Below are 16,739 nucleotides of genomic sequence, written 5' to 3'. Positions count from 1 at the left end.
ATTTGCCGATCTACAAGCTAAAAACCTGGCGTGATGCAAGATCGCTATTTTGGCCAAATGTTCGCCTTTCTGCTCACCTCTGTTGGTATGGAAGTAACCTTAAAATACCTCCTTGTCAAGAGAGCAAAAGAAAGTACAAATCATTGTGTGTTTTAGGGAAATGGAGGATTTTTTATACCGACAGTGAGGCAGAACTGGAGCACATGGACAGCCCCCTCCTGTTTCAGGAAGTTCATGAAGCGGAACAGCAGATCTTGCTGCTCTCTGATCTCCTTCAACTCCAACTTCAGCACCTGAGAGCGGGGTGAAGAGTTGAAGAGAAAGACATCTGGGTCTGTTCATCCAAATCTTTCCTAAGTCCATTCAGGTGTGCGGTTAGTTCAACCCGGTGCACTGGAGGAGGTACTCTACTCACAGAGGGTTTGTTGTAGCGAGCATCAGCGTACTTTTGCAGGAACGGCACCCATGTTGAAGTTGGCTCTGTGGCTTCCTCAGGCTGAAAACACAGCAAATGAGGGGAAACGTGGAAGTTTTAATCACGCCCAGTTTGAATCTGGCAACAGAAATATTAGAAATTATATTAACATAATTATTGTTGCTGTCGAGCAGAAACAAATTTGAACTTTTTTTTATTATAAATTAATGCCATACTTCGTCATGTTGTGCAAAGGTTGCAAATATAGCTGTACATACGTTGCGATATCTACATGTACATACATGTAATTATGTAATTAATAATCTACATGTAGAGAATATATTCATCCATATACTGTTCAACATAAAAACTTACAGGTGAGTTGTCGATGAATAGGAGAATCAAATGATTTGCTGTGTCCTGAAATTGTATAACACCAACAAACAACTTCACAAAGATCATATTAAATCATGTAAAATCACGCTCTGGAGGAGGGTCAGTAAAAACAAATCCACAGTCACTAGTGATTGCATTTGGGTTCTTTCTACTAACATGGTGCAAACTACCAAAGGGCAGATTTTAAAAGTTGGTCTGAGAGAAGCGATATCAACCGAGAACCTCAGTTGATATCAGTTTGGGACTATAGTATACACCCAAACTGCATCCGAAAATAAGTCTTTAATAATTAATTATATCTACACTCACAGGATCAGCCAAGTAATCCATGGCGGGAAGGAAGACAGAACCAGCCAAGACTTCTCTTATCAGCAGAGTGAGAGATCTAAGAATAGGATAAAGCAGAAAATGGTGGATGCAAAAGGGAAGGAGGAAAGAAGAACTCTTATCTATGTGAGTCTGTTGATGTTGTGATTGATGTGCAGGGTTTGATTTAAGGGGGTTGGTGGTGGAGATCCATGCCTCTGCTTTTGATACCCTCCCCCCTGACTGAATTAAATACATTTCCTTTTGAGAAATGTAGACTGTCTGATGTGATATGTTGAATAATATCACAAATGTACAATGTAATTAAATATGACACATTAACCACATTATCCTTGGTATCCATAATAATAATAATAATTCATAGTTTTACTTTTTTAATACTATAATGCTACTATTTCTATTTGCTATGATGATTTGATAGGATGTGTAGGGCATAAAGAAAATGCCCCTCTCTTTTTCTTTTCTTTTTTTTTTCTTTTTTTTTTTACAAATTGAACCCTGGTAATGTGAATCATTTTGACAGAAACACGTGGGCAATGTGTGTAGCATTGTCATCGTCATCCACTACCTGCAGTCTGAAGCCTTGGGTGGCAGAATGTACGGGAATAGCAACTCTGTCAGCTTCCTAAGGTAGAGAAGCTCATCTCTGCGACTGCGGAGAGCTACATGGAGATCAGGACCATATTCCTCCAGAGCAGCTTGCTGAAGATACTCTGCATTTTTTACTGCAGAGAGAATGACAGTAGGCAATTCACTATTTTTGCAATAAATAAATAAAATAATAAAATAATTAGAGTTAGAGTTGAAGATGCACAATTGTTTTACCTTTTTGCCTTGCTTTGCTGATTATTTCAATGTGTTTCATGGAAACTTTAAGTAGCTTTTGTGTGATGAGAGAGGCCACATCAACCTGAAAGGAAAAGAATGTTCTCCATTAAGAAGCCTCCATGTTTTTGGTCAGTCAGCAACGTAAATCTGACATATAGATGTTTGTTACCTTTTGGGTACGACGGACCAAGACAGCCGCAACAAAACGCAAAGTCACTCTTAACTCATCGACGAATGCTTCATCATCTGTCATGTCCCTTCAAATAAACACTGCCTAAATTAGTTGTTTCTAGCATGTATGGGAAATATATAATAGTAATAATAATAATAATAATAATAATAATAATAATAATAATAATTACAAAGAAATGCAGGACCATACTTACCTATACCAAGGATATACAAAGTTTTCCAAAACCAGCTCCAGAATCTTTACAAGAAAAAAGCAGAAACAGCCTTTAAATCTGATTATATTATCATAATTGAAAAATACATCTAGACCTACATATGTGCACAATATATATTTATAAGAATAATGATTTGATGTGACCTACTACCTCTGAAAGAGAGGCATCCACCTTGGAGGGAACTTTCAGATCAAGCCATGGCTGATAATTCTCCAGCAATAAAGTTGGTCTGTTAAAACATAATAGCAAAATGATATGTGTGTAATTGCGTATGCTGTGTGTGTGTGTGCGCTCGTGTGTGTGCGTGTATATATATATATATATATATATATATATATATATATACACACTGTGTATATATATACATACATACAGTATATACACTAAAATCACATTCATAGTCACCAACAGAAAATAATATATTTTCTGAACACTAGAGGGGAGTGTAACATCAAGAATTTGGGATGGATTTTGGTTTTTAAACTTAATCCTGGGTTAATGGGTTAGAAAATCGTGGGATTTTTTATTTTATTTTTTTAAGTAAGATAGACGAGTCGATGCCGAAGAGCTTTTTGGCTGATTGCGAAGCAATTTGAATACACAGACAAAAAATCCATTTATATTGCCTGCCATTCAGTCATGTTCAGACTGGTTTACAATTTACAATTTAGGCATTTAGCAGACGCTCTTAATCCAGAGCGATTTACATTAACAGGTTTGAATGTGAACCCCAACAAATCATACCAGGTGAGTGTCACAGGCAGCGTGAATTAACACAGGAATGACCCTGCATAATATAAATGGCCCAGGTGTGTTACCTGTATATTATTTATCAACCACAGCTATAGACGAGAGAAGACAACCGTATTGAGAATGAGTTCAGGAATATACGGCATGAGAAAAAAGGATGGTAAGAGAATAGTTTTTTCATCATGTCAAATGTAAAATGCATTTTTTTCAGCAGTAACCTATAACTGCAAAGCGATGCCAGAGAACTTGGAAAGACACATTCAGACAAACCACAAAACATTTGACTTTTCCAACTGACAGTGAACTGAGAAAAACAAAGAAGGAACTGAAATCTCAACCACCTGGAACTGGATCAAGTGCTGTTATCAGTATTTTAAAAGCTCCAGAATTTCTTTATACTGTTTGATGTGTGTGACACTTTTTCAGAATCATGACTTTAAAGGTTTAGGGCAGGCTTAAGGTTTACTCAAATTACGCAGTCCTAAAATCCTTACGTGGGCTACTAGTCTTTCAGATAATTGATTCTTATATTTTGTTACTCTGTGGTTCTGGGCCGAACTACATCTCAGAAATGCTTGTGCCATATGAATTAGGACCCTTATAGGACATCTGGGACTGGTTGTCCCAGGAGTTCGAACAATAGATAATATTAAACAAGCCCCCACTATCTATTTTACACTGCCTACTGTATTATATATTTGTCCAAAATGTGGGAGTATTTTCTGTGCTTTTGTAGGCCGATGTTGCCCACCCCTGAACTATACCTTCCTCCCAGCTACCCTCCCAGCATGTACTGTAACAGACAGGTGACTTACCTGTGCCTTTTGCATTTGATTTTTCCACAAACAGCACAACTGTGACCGAGTGGAAACAGCTCCTGCTGGTATGACTGATAAAAGAGAAGGTAAATTAAGTCAAAATAACCCAGCTCCGAAGATATAGTCATTCATATATCCACATTAGACAGAGATTGTAAAAATCCGTGTTCAAGGCTATTCTCCATTTGTATGAAGTTTTGTGTATCTGTATTTTGCACACTAGACCTTGGAGTACAAAAATGTCATTGCCTGCCACATTGCTACCCCCAGCTGTATTCACGTAGACCATGTGGCAATAAAGTATACCTTAAACTTGAAAAACAACAACCAATGGCTGAAGTTGCCTGCATTTACAGGATCCTAAGATCACATCACTATTACACCACCAGCATTCATTGTAATGACATTATATTACTGGTAGGTTTAGCTACTCATTGACATTCACAAATACCTCCATCAATGATCTTTGACCCACCTTAATCTTTGGCTTGATGGACACTAAAATGTTGGGTAGCAGTGACTCAGTTCCCAAGTTGCAGTAGAAAGTCACAATGCCAGCCAGAAAGGACCAAAATACCATAATAATGTGTATATATCTGTGAACACATGAAAATTACTGTATGCTGCAGTTGTCTAAAAAAAATAAACTAGCAATTAACATTAAGGCTACAGTTAAGATGCTAAATAGGTCACGTCTTAAAGATATTAAATATTAAGTATTTTGTATGGGACAGGCACACGTGTGCACGTAGCCTACCTGTTTAACAGGACAGTGGACAGCAGCAGTACCAGTAACAGAAAGCAGAACAGCGGGTATTGGCGGCCCAGCTCTCTGAGTAGGTCCAGCTTCAGTCTATGTCTCATTTTTTGCAGGTAAACTCGGATGGATCCCATTGTTGCGGCTCTGTGTGTGCAACTGTGCATTCATCTATTACTGCAGACAGAGTACAATGAAGAGTGAACCGTCCCACCATCCATCAATAAAGGCACACAGCTGACAGCTATAGCAGGCTACTGTCACTCTGTCTGCGAGTGCGACATAATAGCCTACGATATACAGCTGCCGTCTTGAAATGTCCCGAGGTAATATTTAGCCAGTAGACTAGACAGTACATTCATTTAAATTAATCTACTCCAGCACTTACCATGACTAGTGGACACATTCGCCGATATGTTCGGTCATTTCACTGTTTATGTAGCCTAGCACGCAGTGACATTTCTAATTAATCACGCACTCTTTGGTTGTAGCCAACAAGCCGGACAGTCGATGGATACATGATACAGCTGCTGTCGACAAAACCGGATTAGTGGAAATTATCCAACATAGTCTTTATGTTCATTCGACTATTGTGTACGATGGCCACTGTGCTCCGTCATGTGTCACTGTCTGCGATCTGAAGCAATGCGTGCTTGATCTAGTTTTCGGCGTTAGATAGGCTACGCATGATGTCACCTCCGCTCCTATCCGCACCACAGCAATATGATGCTCTCAAACCCAGACGGTAACAGGAATCCCTCCCAACAGAATCCTTCCTCAGACGTGTATGACCAATGTGTAGTTTAACAGCAGGTGTATTTTAGACTTGATATAATAGTTCCCCTAGCCTACTGAGGCGGAGTTCGAATTGAGGAAATAAATTAATAAAATGTATTTATTTTTAAATCAAAAGGAATCCCTTTAGTAGCATATGTATAGTGTATTAGTGTCTTCAATTAATCAATTCTTTCTAAACCAGACATTGTAAAATGGAAGTTTCAAGTATTCGTTTCTCAGTAAGATGTCATCCAAACATAAGACACAGATAGAAATCAAAAACTTTATTACAAAAATAAGTTACACTCACCTCCATTTTACAGTATAAAACAATTTATTTGCAGGAATGCAAAAAATGTTGTTGGCCACCAACAATATTTTAAAACTGCTAACATCTTTTTTTCAAAAGGTGGTTGTAATGATTTTATTGAAGAGGGAGTTAACTGTATACAAAACCGGGGGATTGAATAGCACAGTTTCCTTTTGCTATACATGGAAATACAAATCATTCTCTGCAGTATCCCTTCTACCACAAAATGACTGATCCCTCACCAAATCTTAACAGCTAATAGGCATACATGCGCTGGCTGGGCAATATGCCATTTCAGTAATCAATCAACATACTTGATAGAAGTATTAAATTTGCTGTCCACAGAACTGGTAAGGGATCATTCAAGATTACACATGATCGGGACAGTTACTGGATTATGATGGGTGTTTTACATAATTCTACTGACATCGTTCAAAAAATGCTCTATTGGTATTAATATATAAAACACAAATCCACTGGAATTACGTGGCAAAAAGGGACACTGCAGGGCTTTTTTTTTTAATCAAAGGCAGTTGGATGCCCCTGTGATGTTGAAGCCTTTACAAAAGTAACATTTTCCGAAAAACTATACAACCAGTAACTACATAATCTGAAGAAGCAAGGCGGCTAATTCAGTTCAAAATAGGATAAAAGCAGGGCTTGTTCAGGCTCATCATATGAGATTGTTTTGCATGCCCAGTTTGACTGTTTGCAGTGTCAGAGCCGCAGCTAAAATGACTATATTACATTAAGTACATCGTTTTTTGCGCTGCTGCTCTTGTGCATATTTTGTATGAAAACAAGCCCTGCTTTCATCAATATAGTTTCCCTATTTACAGTACAGGCCGGGTAGTTTAGTCCTCTGTACTGAGGTAGTCAACCAACCCTTTAAAGACAAGTTCTGAAAAGAACCACTTTCCTGGAATGCCTGACTTATCCATGCCAGGTGGGTACACCCTAAAAACCTGCAAATGTTCTCTTTCAAACATCCAAATCAAACGATTAAGATTAACATGGATATTCCGACAATAAAAATTGCGATTAGCACAAAAATATACAATAGCATCAAGCTCCTTTGAGCCACTTCAAACCTAAGAAACTTAAAAAGTGCAAATTCTTCAATAATTATTTAAAAATGGCATGTTCGGGGTACAGGGCAGGGGTAGATTGTTGGGGCAATATGTAGCACAGTGTGCAGGGGCTAGGTACAGAGGCTTGGGGCAAGGAACGGTGGCAAGTATTCAGAATCCTCCGGTCATCTTTTTAAGGTGGCAGTTGATAATAAAAAAAAAAGAAGGGGAGGGGGGGGGGGGGGGGGGAGATGCTTCTGTAAGGCTGGAATATCATTGGACCTTTTCGTCGAGTTTTTTTTGTCAACATCCATTGCAGCTTACGGTGTAACCCCACACAGCAAGTCAGTCTTCACTGTGACAGGTCAGGACCGCCCTCGACCGCGTTTCCCTGCTGGACCAATCAGAAGACAGATAAAATTAGAACAGAATTCTATAAATCAGACACTGGTCTGCCATTCTCTCATCAGTCAGAACTTATTCTACGATAAGACAGTTTAATCAAATTCTATCGTATTGACAACAAAACCAATATTTAAACTGCAAGTGTCAAGCTCAGCAGGGTTCTTTGTAATGTTTACTGTGCCGACAAACTTGTCTACTGGCAAATGGAGCAAGCCAACTTGAGTACTAGCTCTGAAAGACGACACCTGTCAGGGATTAGTCATGAAGCCAATAGGCAGGTGTACCTTTTCATATTTAAAGCTCAGTGTATACATAATTAATAAGCTGACATAGCACTGAAGTTTTTGATTAATGCAACCCCAATTACACATTGACGCTAAAACACTCATGTGGAGCATTACCGTCAACTTTAAATGCTTGCAATGCTAGCCATCCTGTCTTCACATGGTTTAATTAGTAATTTGCGCCCTGGTGGTAACCAACTGTTTTATCTCTACTGTCCGTGAAATTCACTTTAACCTTCTGCTTTCGTCTCCTTTTCCACAAAGTTTGTGGGGACCAATTGTGACAACACATCACAACACATTAATAGTTCTAAACCAAACTGGACTACATTATAACAACTCAAGTGTAAAGACAATGCCATGTCTTGACAGTACATTCCAGCAGTTTAATTTTCATTGTAAAATGTTTTTCTATTCACCGTGTATACCTCTGCTGCTTGTTCCAGGGCCTCCTCGCTGGGAAAAGCCAACTCGGCCCCTAGGGGTGGCAGCACCGCGGCCCCTATTCTGGGTGGCACCTCCACGGACTGCTCCCCTGGCTCCTCGTCCTCTCCCAGCAGTCTGGAAGTCCTCATAACCATAATAAGGGTCATCATAGCCGCCCCGGTAGTTATGGTAATCGTATCCATAGTAATCGTAATAGTCTTCATAGCCATAATAATCAGGAGGGTACGAGTAGCCTCCTCGGCCCCCCCGTCCTCGGCCTCTAGCAGGTGGAGGCATGTGTGGGGGACCGTAGTAATAGTAATCATCATACCTGAAAGAGAAGAAATATATATACACATTTATATATATTAGAATTAATTGAAGCCTTGTTGTAAGACTCATTTAGCTTAGTTACACGTTTGCTTACATTTGTGTTTTAGCGGCTTGCCTCTGGGCTTTGCGCTCTTTCCTCTTCTGGTCAGGTGGCTTGGCAAAAACTATTTCAATGTGCTCTCCCTCCAGGTCTTTGCCGTTCAAATCGGCTAGAGCCTGTAAAAGATTAATATAAATTAGACAGTCAGAAGTTCAAGGACAGTACTGTAATATCACAGCCAGTCAGTGTTCAACCATTCTTTTCTCTGTACCTTCACAGCACCGTCCCTTTCCTCAAAGTGAATGAAGGCATAGTCTTTCAATTTCTTCACTCGCTCCAACTTGCCAAACTGACTGAAGGCCTTTTCAAGTATCTCCTCTGTAACAGTACTTGCTAGGTTCCTCACAAACAGCACCTTAACCTGAGAAGAAATGCAATGTTATAGAGGTCAGCTGTAAAAGAGGGGTTCTAGGTCAAAATACTTAACCATCCATTACTTTCTTATTTTTTTCACAAATATATCAATTTGTTTTTTCATTAATTGAATTAGACAAAAAAAAGCCCCTTATGACAGTAAATGTTAATTGACAAAAACAAGACTAATATGGTGATTTTTTTTAAATTATCAGTACATTGATTAACTATTGCACAATTAAAATATACAATACTTTAAACTAGTGAAGAAAATAAATAACAAGAACTTCCTTAAAATGTGCTCTATTAAATTGATTAAAATTTAAAAAGTGAAAACATTAGCCCTTCTAAACCCAATGGTTCCCTTTCAAGTAATATGAGCAATAGAAATGCCACCCTGGGCAAGACCTACGCTGTAAAGACTATCATTTGTTTGGGCGGAAGTTGAGGGATTTTAGCGGAAGTATCGTCCAAGGAAATGACGTTGATGCTTTACAAATCAGTTTGCATTCTCCGCGAATGAAACAAGTGTTGTGATTGGTCGGGAAAATATCGTATCCGGGGGAAATACATCTGACGGATGTTCCGGAGGATACATCCGTCGATAGCTTCTCTGCCTTACGTTGTGACCAGGCTTTTCTTTTCGCAGATAAGTAAGCCTGGGACCGAGGCTATACAAATGCAAGAGGAATTGTTCTGATCTCACCTTGGCCATGACTTCTGGATCAGGGTCTTCTATGGGGTCGGCCCACTCCACAGTGACCACATTTCCCCACACCTTCACCTTGCCACTCATCAGCCGGCGACGGGCCTGAGCTGCAGTCTTGTGGTCTTCGTACTCCAGGAAGCAAAAGCCCCTGTTCTTCTTCTTGTCGTCTGGCTGGTGGTACAATATGACATCATTTAGACCCTCTGCAGAAACAGGAAAGGCAAAAGAAAAGGCAACAGTTAAAGCAGATAAATTCTGGATGAATGAATGGCAAGCATTCTACAGTAGCCTTTTATACATGAACTAGGCAGTCAGCCTTTCAAGTCAGGGAAAGGAGTGTGATTTTCAAAAGAGATGACATCAATTTACAATTCAGGGAGAAAAAAACCGGATGAAAACCGGACAGTTATTTTGAATTGGATCACAGGTGACATTCCAAATTGCCAGTCACCAAAGTTTTCGGACTATAGTGTCCAGTCAGATCTTAGCGGTAAGCTATCATTGTAACTAGAGTTACTCCAGGAAAGTTATGTTGTCATCATTTGGACACGAAGGGGAAATGGTGTTTCAGTTAATAAATACTATTATAGTTAGTCTACTACTTCCAGCACTCTCTCTTAAATATAACTGACAAGTCAGAATTGTAATGCGGTTACAGTGCAAGGAAAAGGTAAACCCCAAAAGTCGATGTTGCCTTACCTGTAACTTTTGCAAATTCTTCCACAATCTGCTCTTTTGTTTTACTCTTGGGGATGGAGCCAACAAACAGTCTATTATTGGCCACAGAGATGCACACGCCGATGTGTTTGCCCGGTCGAATTTCATTGTTGTTGCACTGTGGGAGGACGAGACAGTGAGGGCCGGAAGAAGGAACAGAGGGAATGTCACAGCTCTCAAAGAAAGCCATGTTACATTGAACTTTCTGTTTAGCCACAAGTACTAGCATACATTAGAAAATGTCAGATATTTTCAGAGGGACGCTGACGACAGGATAGGCTGTTGACAACATAATTGCAATGTCACCAGCTTGATTCTGGATAGAGGCCTGTGTTGCATATCCTCTTCCTCTACTATCCCATCTAAAAAGGCAAACTAATGTACCTCAGAATTTAACAATTATGGTCACTAAACAATATTTTTAAAGCTATTCTAGCCCAGGTTTCAAGGAGGTCACATACCAGCTTGACAGCCTCCTGCGCAGCTTCTTTAGTGCAGAAGGTGACAAAGGCGTAGCCTCTGTTCAAGCCACTTAGAGGGTCCATCATCAGGCGTAGGTCCCAGATGGGGCCTGCTTTCTCAAACAGCGGAACTAGTTCATCTTCAAAAAGGTCTCTAGGGATTTTGCCAACGAATATCTGCCAGATTGAGAGAAGAAATCACCATAAGTAAATCTAATTCAAACGTTGAGAGGATTAAACAAACAGGAAATGTCATAATGCAAATTGTCCATTCAGATCTTACCAGTGAACTATCAGTGCCGTTTGGTGTTACTATAGTAACATTTTTCATTTGGACACAAAAAGGTTACACAGCTTAGGTAATCAAATATAGTTTTACCATTAGTTAAGTTGCAGTTACAAAGTCAGTGTTATAAGCAGCTCGTTTACTTAAGATAGATGTGTGCATACCGACACACGTGCTCCTTGACCACCTAATTTACTGAACCATGAAAAATGTCTCTACTTGCAAATTTTACCCTGAATCGTTCTAATGCAATGCTGTTAAATGTCTGACTTATTGCGTGTTTTGCATCCGCACAATAGAAAGACACAAGTCCATGAAGTTTTCCCTTAAATAAATTACAGGACTGTGCATACAGGTGCGATCACTCGTACCTCTGTCCCGATGGTGGGCTGTGCCCCTGAGTGGGCAGATTCCGGTGGGGGGCCTCCATACTTCCTCTGACCTGTTGTCACATCAAGTGTGTAACCAGTCCTCTCCAGCAGGGCCTGAACAGAAAACTTTTTTTTAAATCCCTAAACAACTGAAATGCTATGTTTTCAATCACATTTCTGTCGTGTCACTGTGGCATCAAACCGTACTTTGATTTTGGCCTCATCTGGTCCTTTATTGGAGTCTGACACTTTGGTCCCTTGTTTCTCACGCTGTCTGTATGTCTTCATAACTCCACAAAGAAAGGCACTTTTGTTCTGTAAAAAACAGATTTTTTTTTAGATCAGTGGAGCAATATTTATACAATAGTTTAGTAATTAATTTGTAGTTAGTTATATCCATATTATGCAAGACAGTAATAAACGGGAGAAAAAGCACCGATCACTATAATAATGCTGAAATCCTGAATCTTCTACAACTGCATAGGCCCAAAGGTTTTTGCTATAAACCCGCCAATGTTTTACTCATGTGGTTTAATTTGTCTGAACTATGAATCTGCATAGAGACCAAATGCTATGAGAATGAGACATCTTTCCTAACACTCTCTCCTCATTGGAGACAATGGAGTGATGCCAAAAATGGGTCATTATAAATGGAAGTATTACCGCTGATACCTGATTCACCACGTTTTGTTATCGTCATGGGTAGCACTAAATCCATAAAGCCTGATTTATATGCAATGGTGCAGATCAAGATCAACACGTTACATTGCTTGAATTAACATCACGGACATACATTAGATATACAAACTATATGCTGCGCTGCACTGTTTTTTCATCTAATTTGTTCCACATCCAACAAGTTGCCAGCAGCAGCAACTTGAGGAAAATTCAACTCCTGTAAGTGCACATATGACCAGAAGATGTGCACTCGCCACTCGTACAGACAGACACAATGTTTCCTCTCCTGTTTGGAGAACAGTAACTACTCATTTAGAACATTTACATTTTTCAATTTAGGAAGAGTAAGAGAATAAACCATTAAAAAGGGGGGATGAATGAAAGAAACCTGTTTTTCGATTATTAATTGATTTTAAAAATCATTAGAGCACAGATCGAAAATCAATTTTGTCACATCCCCATTAGTAATCTATCCTATAAATAAGGAGATTGCGCAACATTAACATACAACCACTATCTAATCACCATATAATAACAGACATGCTGTCAATTGTTATTACAAAGACAACAGAATGCAATGGAGTCAAATTTAACCCCTTGAGTTGCACATACCTGAACATGTGAGAGGTCGCTGTCCTTGAACTGCAAAAGGACGTGCAGAGCACCTTCCTCGTTGAACTCCTTCAGAGCCTCAATTGCTCGGTCATCTAAGTCACTGTGTGACACCAAACCTGGAGGTGGGAAGGGGATTGAGAACACAGAAAAATAGAAAAACATAAGGAAAGCAAAAATGACAATAAACAACATTGCATTGTCTCATTTAAGTGCAGCAGTGCATGTATAAGTGAAGGGATGGGAAACGTATGTTATCTTTTCTCATTCTGTTACGTGTCAATATACAGTTAGGTATGAGGAAACTCCTCAAATATGAATGTATTCAGTAATCTGGCTGCATTTTATTCTCAAACAAACAATTTTTTGCAGAACTAATCACAACAGATGTGATGGTGTAACTTGATATGCTTGTGCTCCTCTGTACTGTGGCTGGGAGCTTCTAATGAGCCTGTCTGCATTCTGCTCTATGGAGGGGCCGTCACCTGTCCCAGGCAGGCACACACCAGACAGCTGCTGCCATTGTTTCTGGTTTGGTCCCATCTGGCTAAATAGACCAGACCAGTACTTTTCTACATGACAATCTAAACAAGTCCCACTGTAACCCGCCCATGTTAATATTTATAGACATCTATCGAGATCGATGGGAAAGTAGGCCCAAGTGAAAATGGAGTTGAAATTCCACCTGCCCTCAGAGCGTACGGTTGAGCTTGAGCTGATGCTACAAGCAACATGCTTATCTCTCTACAAGAGGGTGCAAGCAAAGGTTTAATAGCAGGACAGCTCATAGTACAGTTTGTGAGGGGAAAAAAATATATACACTACACATTTTCAAACAAATTTTATATTATGTATTTTTTTCTTTTTTTGTTGCACTGCAGTACCCATTTTGGTAGGAAACCACAAAAAGTTGCTTGATGATCCCAATTCCCACATTCATAATAAAGGTGATAAAAATGACAGCACATGCAATACTTTGAAATAAAGATTTGTGTATATGAATATACTGGGATATTCATTGTGCCTTACCTGCTATGTAAATTTCATCTAGTTTTTCAGCAACTTTCTGTGGTAAACCAGCTTCTAATAAAGTCTGGAAGTGCTCAGAATGGGTAACTGCAGCAGAGGTGTCCATTGGTTCTTCTGGACCATTTCCATTAATATGTTCTGTGGCCATGTCTCCAGAAATCTGTATAAATGCAATGAGCCAAATTAATCCTGTGTCAAGGGCAAGACTTGGGATGCGTTCAGGAGAGTTCAGTCTCAGACTTGTCAAGCAGTAAAGTTGTGTGATCAGTGGAAAAGATGCTTTGACAGTTTGAATACAGTCTGGGTCAAATGAATATGAAACATATGTGTAAAATGATTGGTATGCCAAAGTCTGCTGTAATGCAGCTAACATGTGCATGTGCAGAAGACAAGCGACTCCATGTGGTACATTGCAATCAGGTGACTTTTCACTGTTCTCTTTAGATTGCAGCTCAGTTTGGTCAAGGCACTGTCAATACACTCATAACAAATACACACATTTTGCATTTAATCCTCGATTAAACTGTCAAAACTGAAACTACACTTGCACATGTGGCATTTCCTCCCGCTCCTGTGTTTTTGGTTAAGAAGTTCGCACAGACCGAGTCGAGATCACTGACTATTCACTATGTAAAGCTGCTTTTCTCAACCCTTTCCGCTGGGGTAGCATGGGGCCTGGCCTGGTCTCCAAATTACATGTTAGCTTACCTTCTCATTGCTGACTTCAGCACTGGCTAGATAGCCGATACACGTGTTCCTTCAACGACTGAGCTGAGCCCCAGTTTCCGGTGGCTGACCAGCTATCAAGCATGTATGCCGAACTATTATCTGCTCTGACACAGTTGCAAAATAGTATACTCTTAACTAAATCTTCAATAGCTAGGCTTCACGCCAATCAACAGCAAACCGGCTAACGTGTAGTCTAGTAGTCATTCAGACCACGATGCATAAACTGGGGCGTTCAGAAAAGCATGGATCCGATCGCTTTCCATTCATCTAAAGCTGACAGCGCGTTAGCCTTTACAAAACGTGGAAGGCTTCATACAGTGTTTTGGCCTAACTGCTACTGTTGGCTAACGCTACATAACATGCAAACGAGCCATCAGAACTAACTTAACATTACTGTTTGCTAATCAATCTAAATTTCCAAGACAGCACGTGTTTAATATTATGGTCAAAAGAAAATGTTTGAATGGTTGTTTAAGAAATACAGTCAAATGTAACACCAACACCACTTAACACATTGGATTTTAAAGATTTGCGAGAATTAAACTAACGAAATGTAAGTTAAGGAGTGACTGCTAGCTAGCTGGCTAGTTTGCATGGCTAACGCTGCACCAAACAAACCAATGCCATCCAGAAGGACAATAACAAACCTGACCCGTTTTCCATCAACGTGTTCGTATTTTTTTGCTATTCACACGTCAAACTAAAACATGTCTGAAAGGCTGGGGAAAATCTTTGCTAAGCTAACTGGGCTAACGGGTTAGCACACATACAATGACAATGAGCGTGTCAATTTCTCGATCTGTCAAAATAGGCTAGCTCGCGTTAGCATGCTAATTCGATTGGGATTTTTTTCCCCCTCCTCAGCCGAGGCCATTGTTGTTATAACGTCGTTTTGTCGACAATGGGCGTCAATAACGCTCCTAAACTTTAATTTGATGAACGGTAGGCCTTTGAATGCTGCATGTCCAGCTCGCAAGACGGTTGGTTTTGTCAACGTGCCGCCACATAGGAAGAGTCCATTTTCAAAAAGCCGGTGTGGATGAACCACCAGTTTCACCACATTGTTTGAAACAAGCACCGCACACGGTCGGTCTTTCCCCAAACACTTTTTACCGAACAATTAAGCGACAATCACGTGACCAATTAATAGCGTTCCGTCATACCTGCCGATGGATCACCAACTCGTATGGTGTTGATAATTTCGGAAGATAAATGTGATAATTAATAAGAGAAAAGTGGTAAAAACTCCCGGCACTGGTCCGGCTTCAGTCATTCACTCTTGAGGATGTAAAATGGCTGCCACGTTCACGCCGCGAGTTTTGTCTCGTCGATGGGGTTTCTTGGACACCCGTGCACGGGCTCGCCTTGTATGCATTCTACAGTACAGTAGCAGAGGATCAGCCCGAGTTGTACTTCGTCGGTACGAAGGCGTCGCTCGCCTAAAAAAGAACAGATCTACAGATCCAGCAACGCGTCGCGTCGCGACTCGTTGTCATCTTATAGATCTGTTCTTTTTTTGGGGGCGATGAAGTTATAAATTAAGCAATACTATACAGTGGACAGTGGTGCATACTGCACACAGCAGTCAGACAGACTCGGATTTCATCAGAATTTTTGAAGAAGGAATTGCAATTGTTTGTACTAATTGCTTTTATCTTAATATCATGTCGAACATTATTGTGCATGGCCCAGGATATAGTAGCCTACAGTCAGCCAAACATAAGTTTGCTGGAGTGTTTTTCTGCACAACAAAGGTCAACTCAACAGCCAGTCAGCCAGCAGTCAATGTATGATCAGTGATAGATTTACATAGGCCTACTTGACATTGCATGGGTTCAAGTCATTCTTCCTGTTGGAAATCTTACATTTACAGTGTTAATTTCATTATGATGAAACCTTTCTCAGGGCTGAGCTGACTGACCACCCGAACAAATTCAACTCCAATTAACATGTTGGTTGCAGGATTATGGAAATGAAATTCTGAATTCAAATTAGCATCGACCTTTAGAATAGATAATATTGTGGTGTATGATTATTGTTGGGTATGTGTGCAAGTAGTCTATCTCTGCTTGAGAAATCACCTTTTGGCAGGACCATAACAATAGTACTGGTAATAAAGTATACATATTAAGTCAGTTTAATTAAAGTAAAAATATTTAAACATTTTAAGTTTACATGCATTACATCTGTTTAGGTAATGAATTGTGAAATATAATTAAAAATTTACAAAATGTGAAACACCTATAGGCTGATGTCAATGCCACTTATAGCCTACCGGTATATCCAATTATTTGATAAATAGGCTATATCAAATTTTGTAATCAGTAACAAAGTTGAGATTGACAGTTGAAGTAGTGTTCCCACCCATTTTTACAATAAACATTAAATAG

General features: G+C 39.7%; 2 protein-coding genes across 10 annotated transcripts in view; both read right to left on the bottom strand.

Annotated features, from left to right (window-relative positions):
* LOC306942426 (sorting nexin-14-like) overlaps nt 1–5,398 on the bottom strand; it is a 31,145-nt gene extending 25,747 nt beyond the window's left edge. For all 3 annotated transcript variants that reach the window (XM_079528301.1, XM_079528302.1, XM_079528303.1), the window contains exons 1-13: nt 5,087–5,398; nt 4,699–4,875; nt 4,417–4,537; nt 3,939–4,012; nt 2,524–2,602; nt 2,353–2,396; nt 2,136–2,223; nt 1,964–2,048; nt 1,707–1,863; nt 1,121–1,196; nt 791–835; nt 416–496; nt 179–293 (exon numbers count right to left, since the gene is read on the bottom strand). In XM_079528301.1, coding sequence (XP_079384427.1) covers nt 179–293; nt 416–496; nt 791–835; nt 1,121–1,196; nt 1,707–1,863; nt 1,964–2,048; nt 2,136–2,223; nt 2,353–2,396; nt 2,524–2,602; nt 3,939–4,012; nt 4,417–4,537; nt 4,699–4,865 — 1,132 coding nt within the window. In that variant the 5' untranslated portion in view covers nt 4,866–4,875; nt 5,087–5,398. The remainder of the gene's footprint in view (nt 1–178; nt 294–415; nt 497–790; nt 836–1,120; nt 1,197–1,706; nt 1,864–1,963; nt 2,049–2,135; nt 2,224–2,352; nt 2,397–2,523; nt 2,603–3,938; nt 4,013–4,416; nt 4,538–4,698; nt 4,876–5,086) is intronic.
* A 346-nt stretch (nt 5,399–5,744) lies between these two features.
* On the bottom strand, nt 5,745–15,746 carry LOC306941615 (heterogeneous nuclear ribonucleoprotein Q-like). 7 transcript variants are annotated; one of them, XM_079527159.1, is made up of 12 exons: nt 15,513–15,746; nt 13,621–13,780; nt 12,592–12,710; nt 11,509–11,616; nt 11,302–11,415; nt 10,645–10,821; nt 10,166–10,301; nt 9,464–9,669; nt 8,615–8,764; nt 8,398–8,519; nt 7,964–8,301; nt 5,745–7,249 (listed from the first exon to the last, which is right to left on the bottom strand). In XM_079527159.1, the coding sequence occupies exons 2-12, from the start codon at nt 13,766–13,768 to the stop codon at nt 7,221–7,223; spliced, it is 1,647 nt and encodes a 548-aa protein (XP_079383285.1). In that variant the 5' UTR covers nt 13,769–13,780; nt 15,513–15,746; the 3' UTR covers nt 5,745–7,220. The 7 variants fall into 7 exon arrangements, with proteins under 7 accessions (XP_079383285.1, XP_079383288.1, XP_079383290.1 ...); XM_079527162.1 differs by having other exon boundaries at nt 5,745–7,246; XM_079527164.1 differs by having other exon boundaries at nt 5,745–7,246; nt 7,973–8,301.
* Between the last annotated feature and the right edge of the window lie 993 nt (nt 15,747–16,739).

Source organism: Electrona antarctica, assembly GCF_951216825.1.
Source record: "Electrona antarctica genome assembly, chromosome: 18".
Lineage (NCBI taxonomy): Eukaryota > Metazoa > Chordata > Actinopteri > Myctophiformes > Myctophidae > Electrona > Electrona antarctica.
Note: the sequence above shows the minus strand (reverse complement) of the source record. Positions and strands in the feature narration are given on the sequence as shown.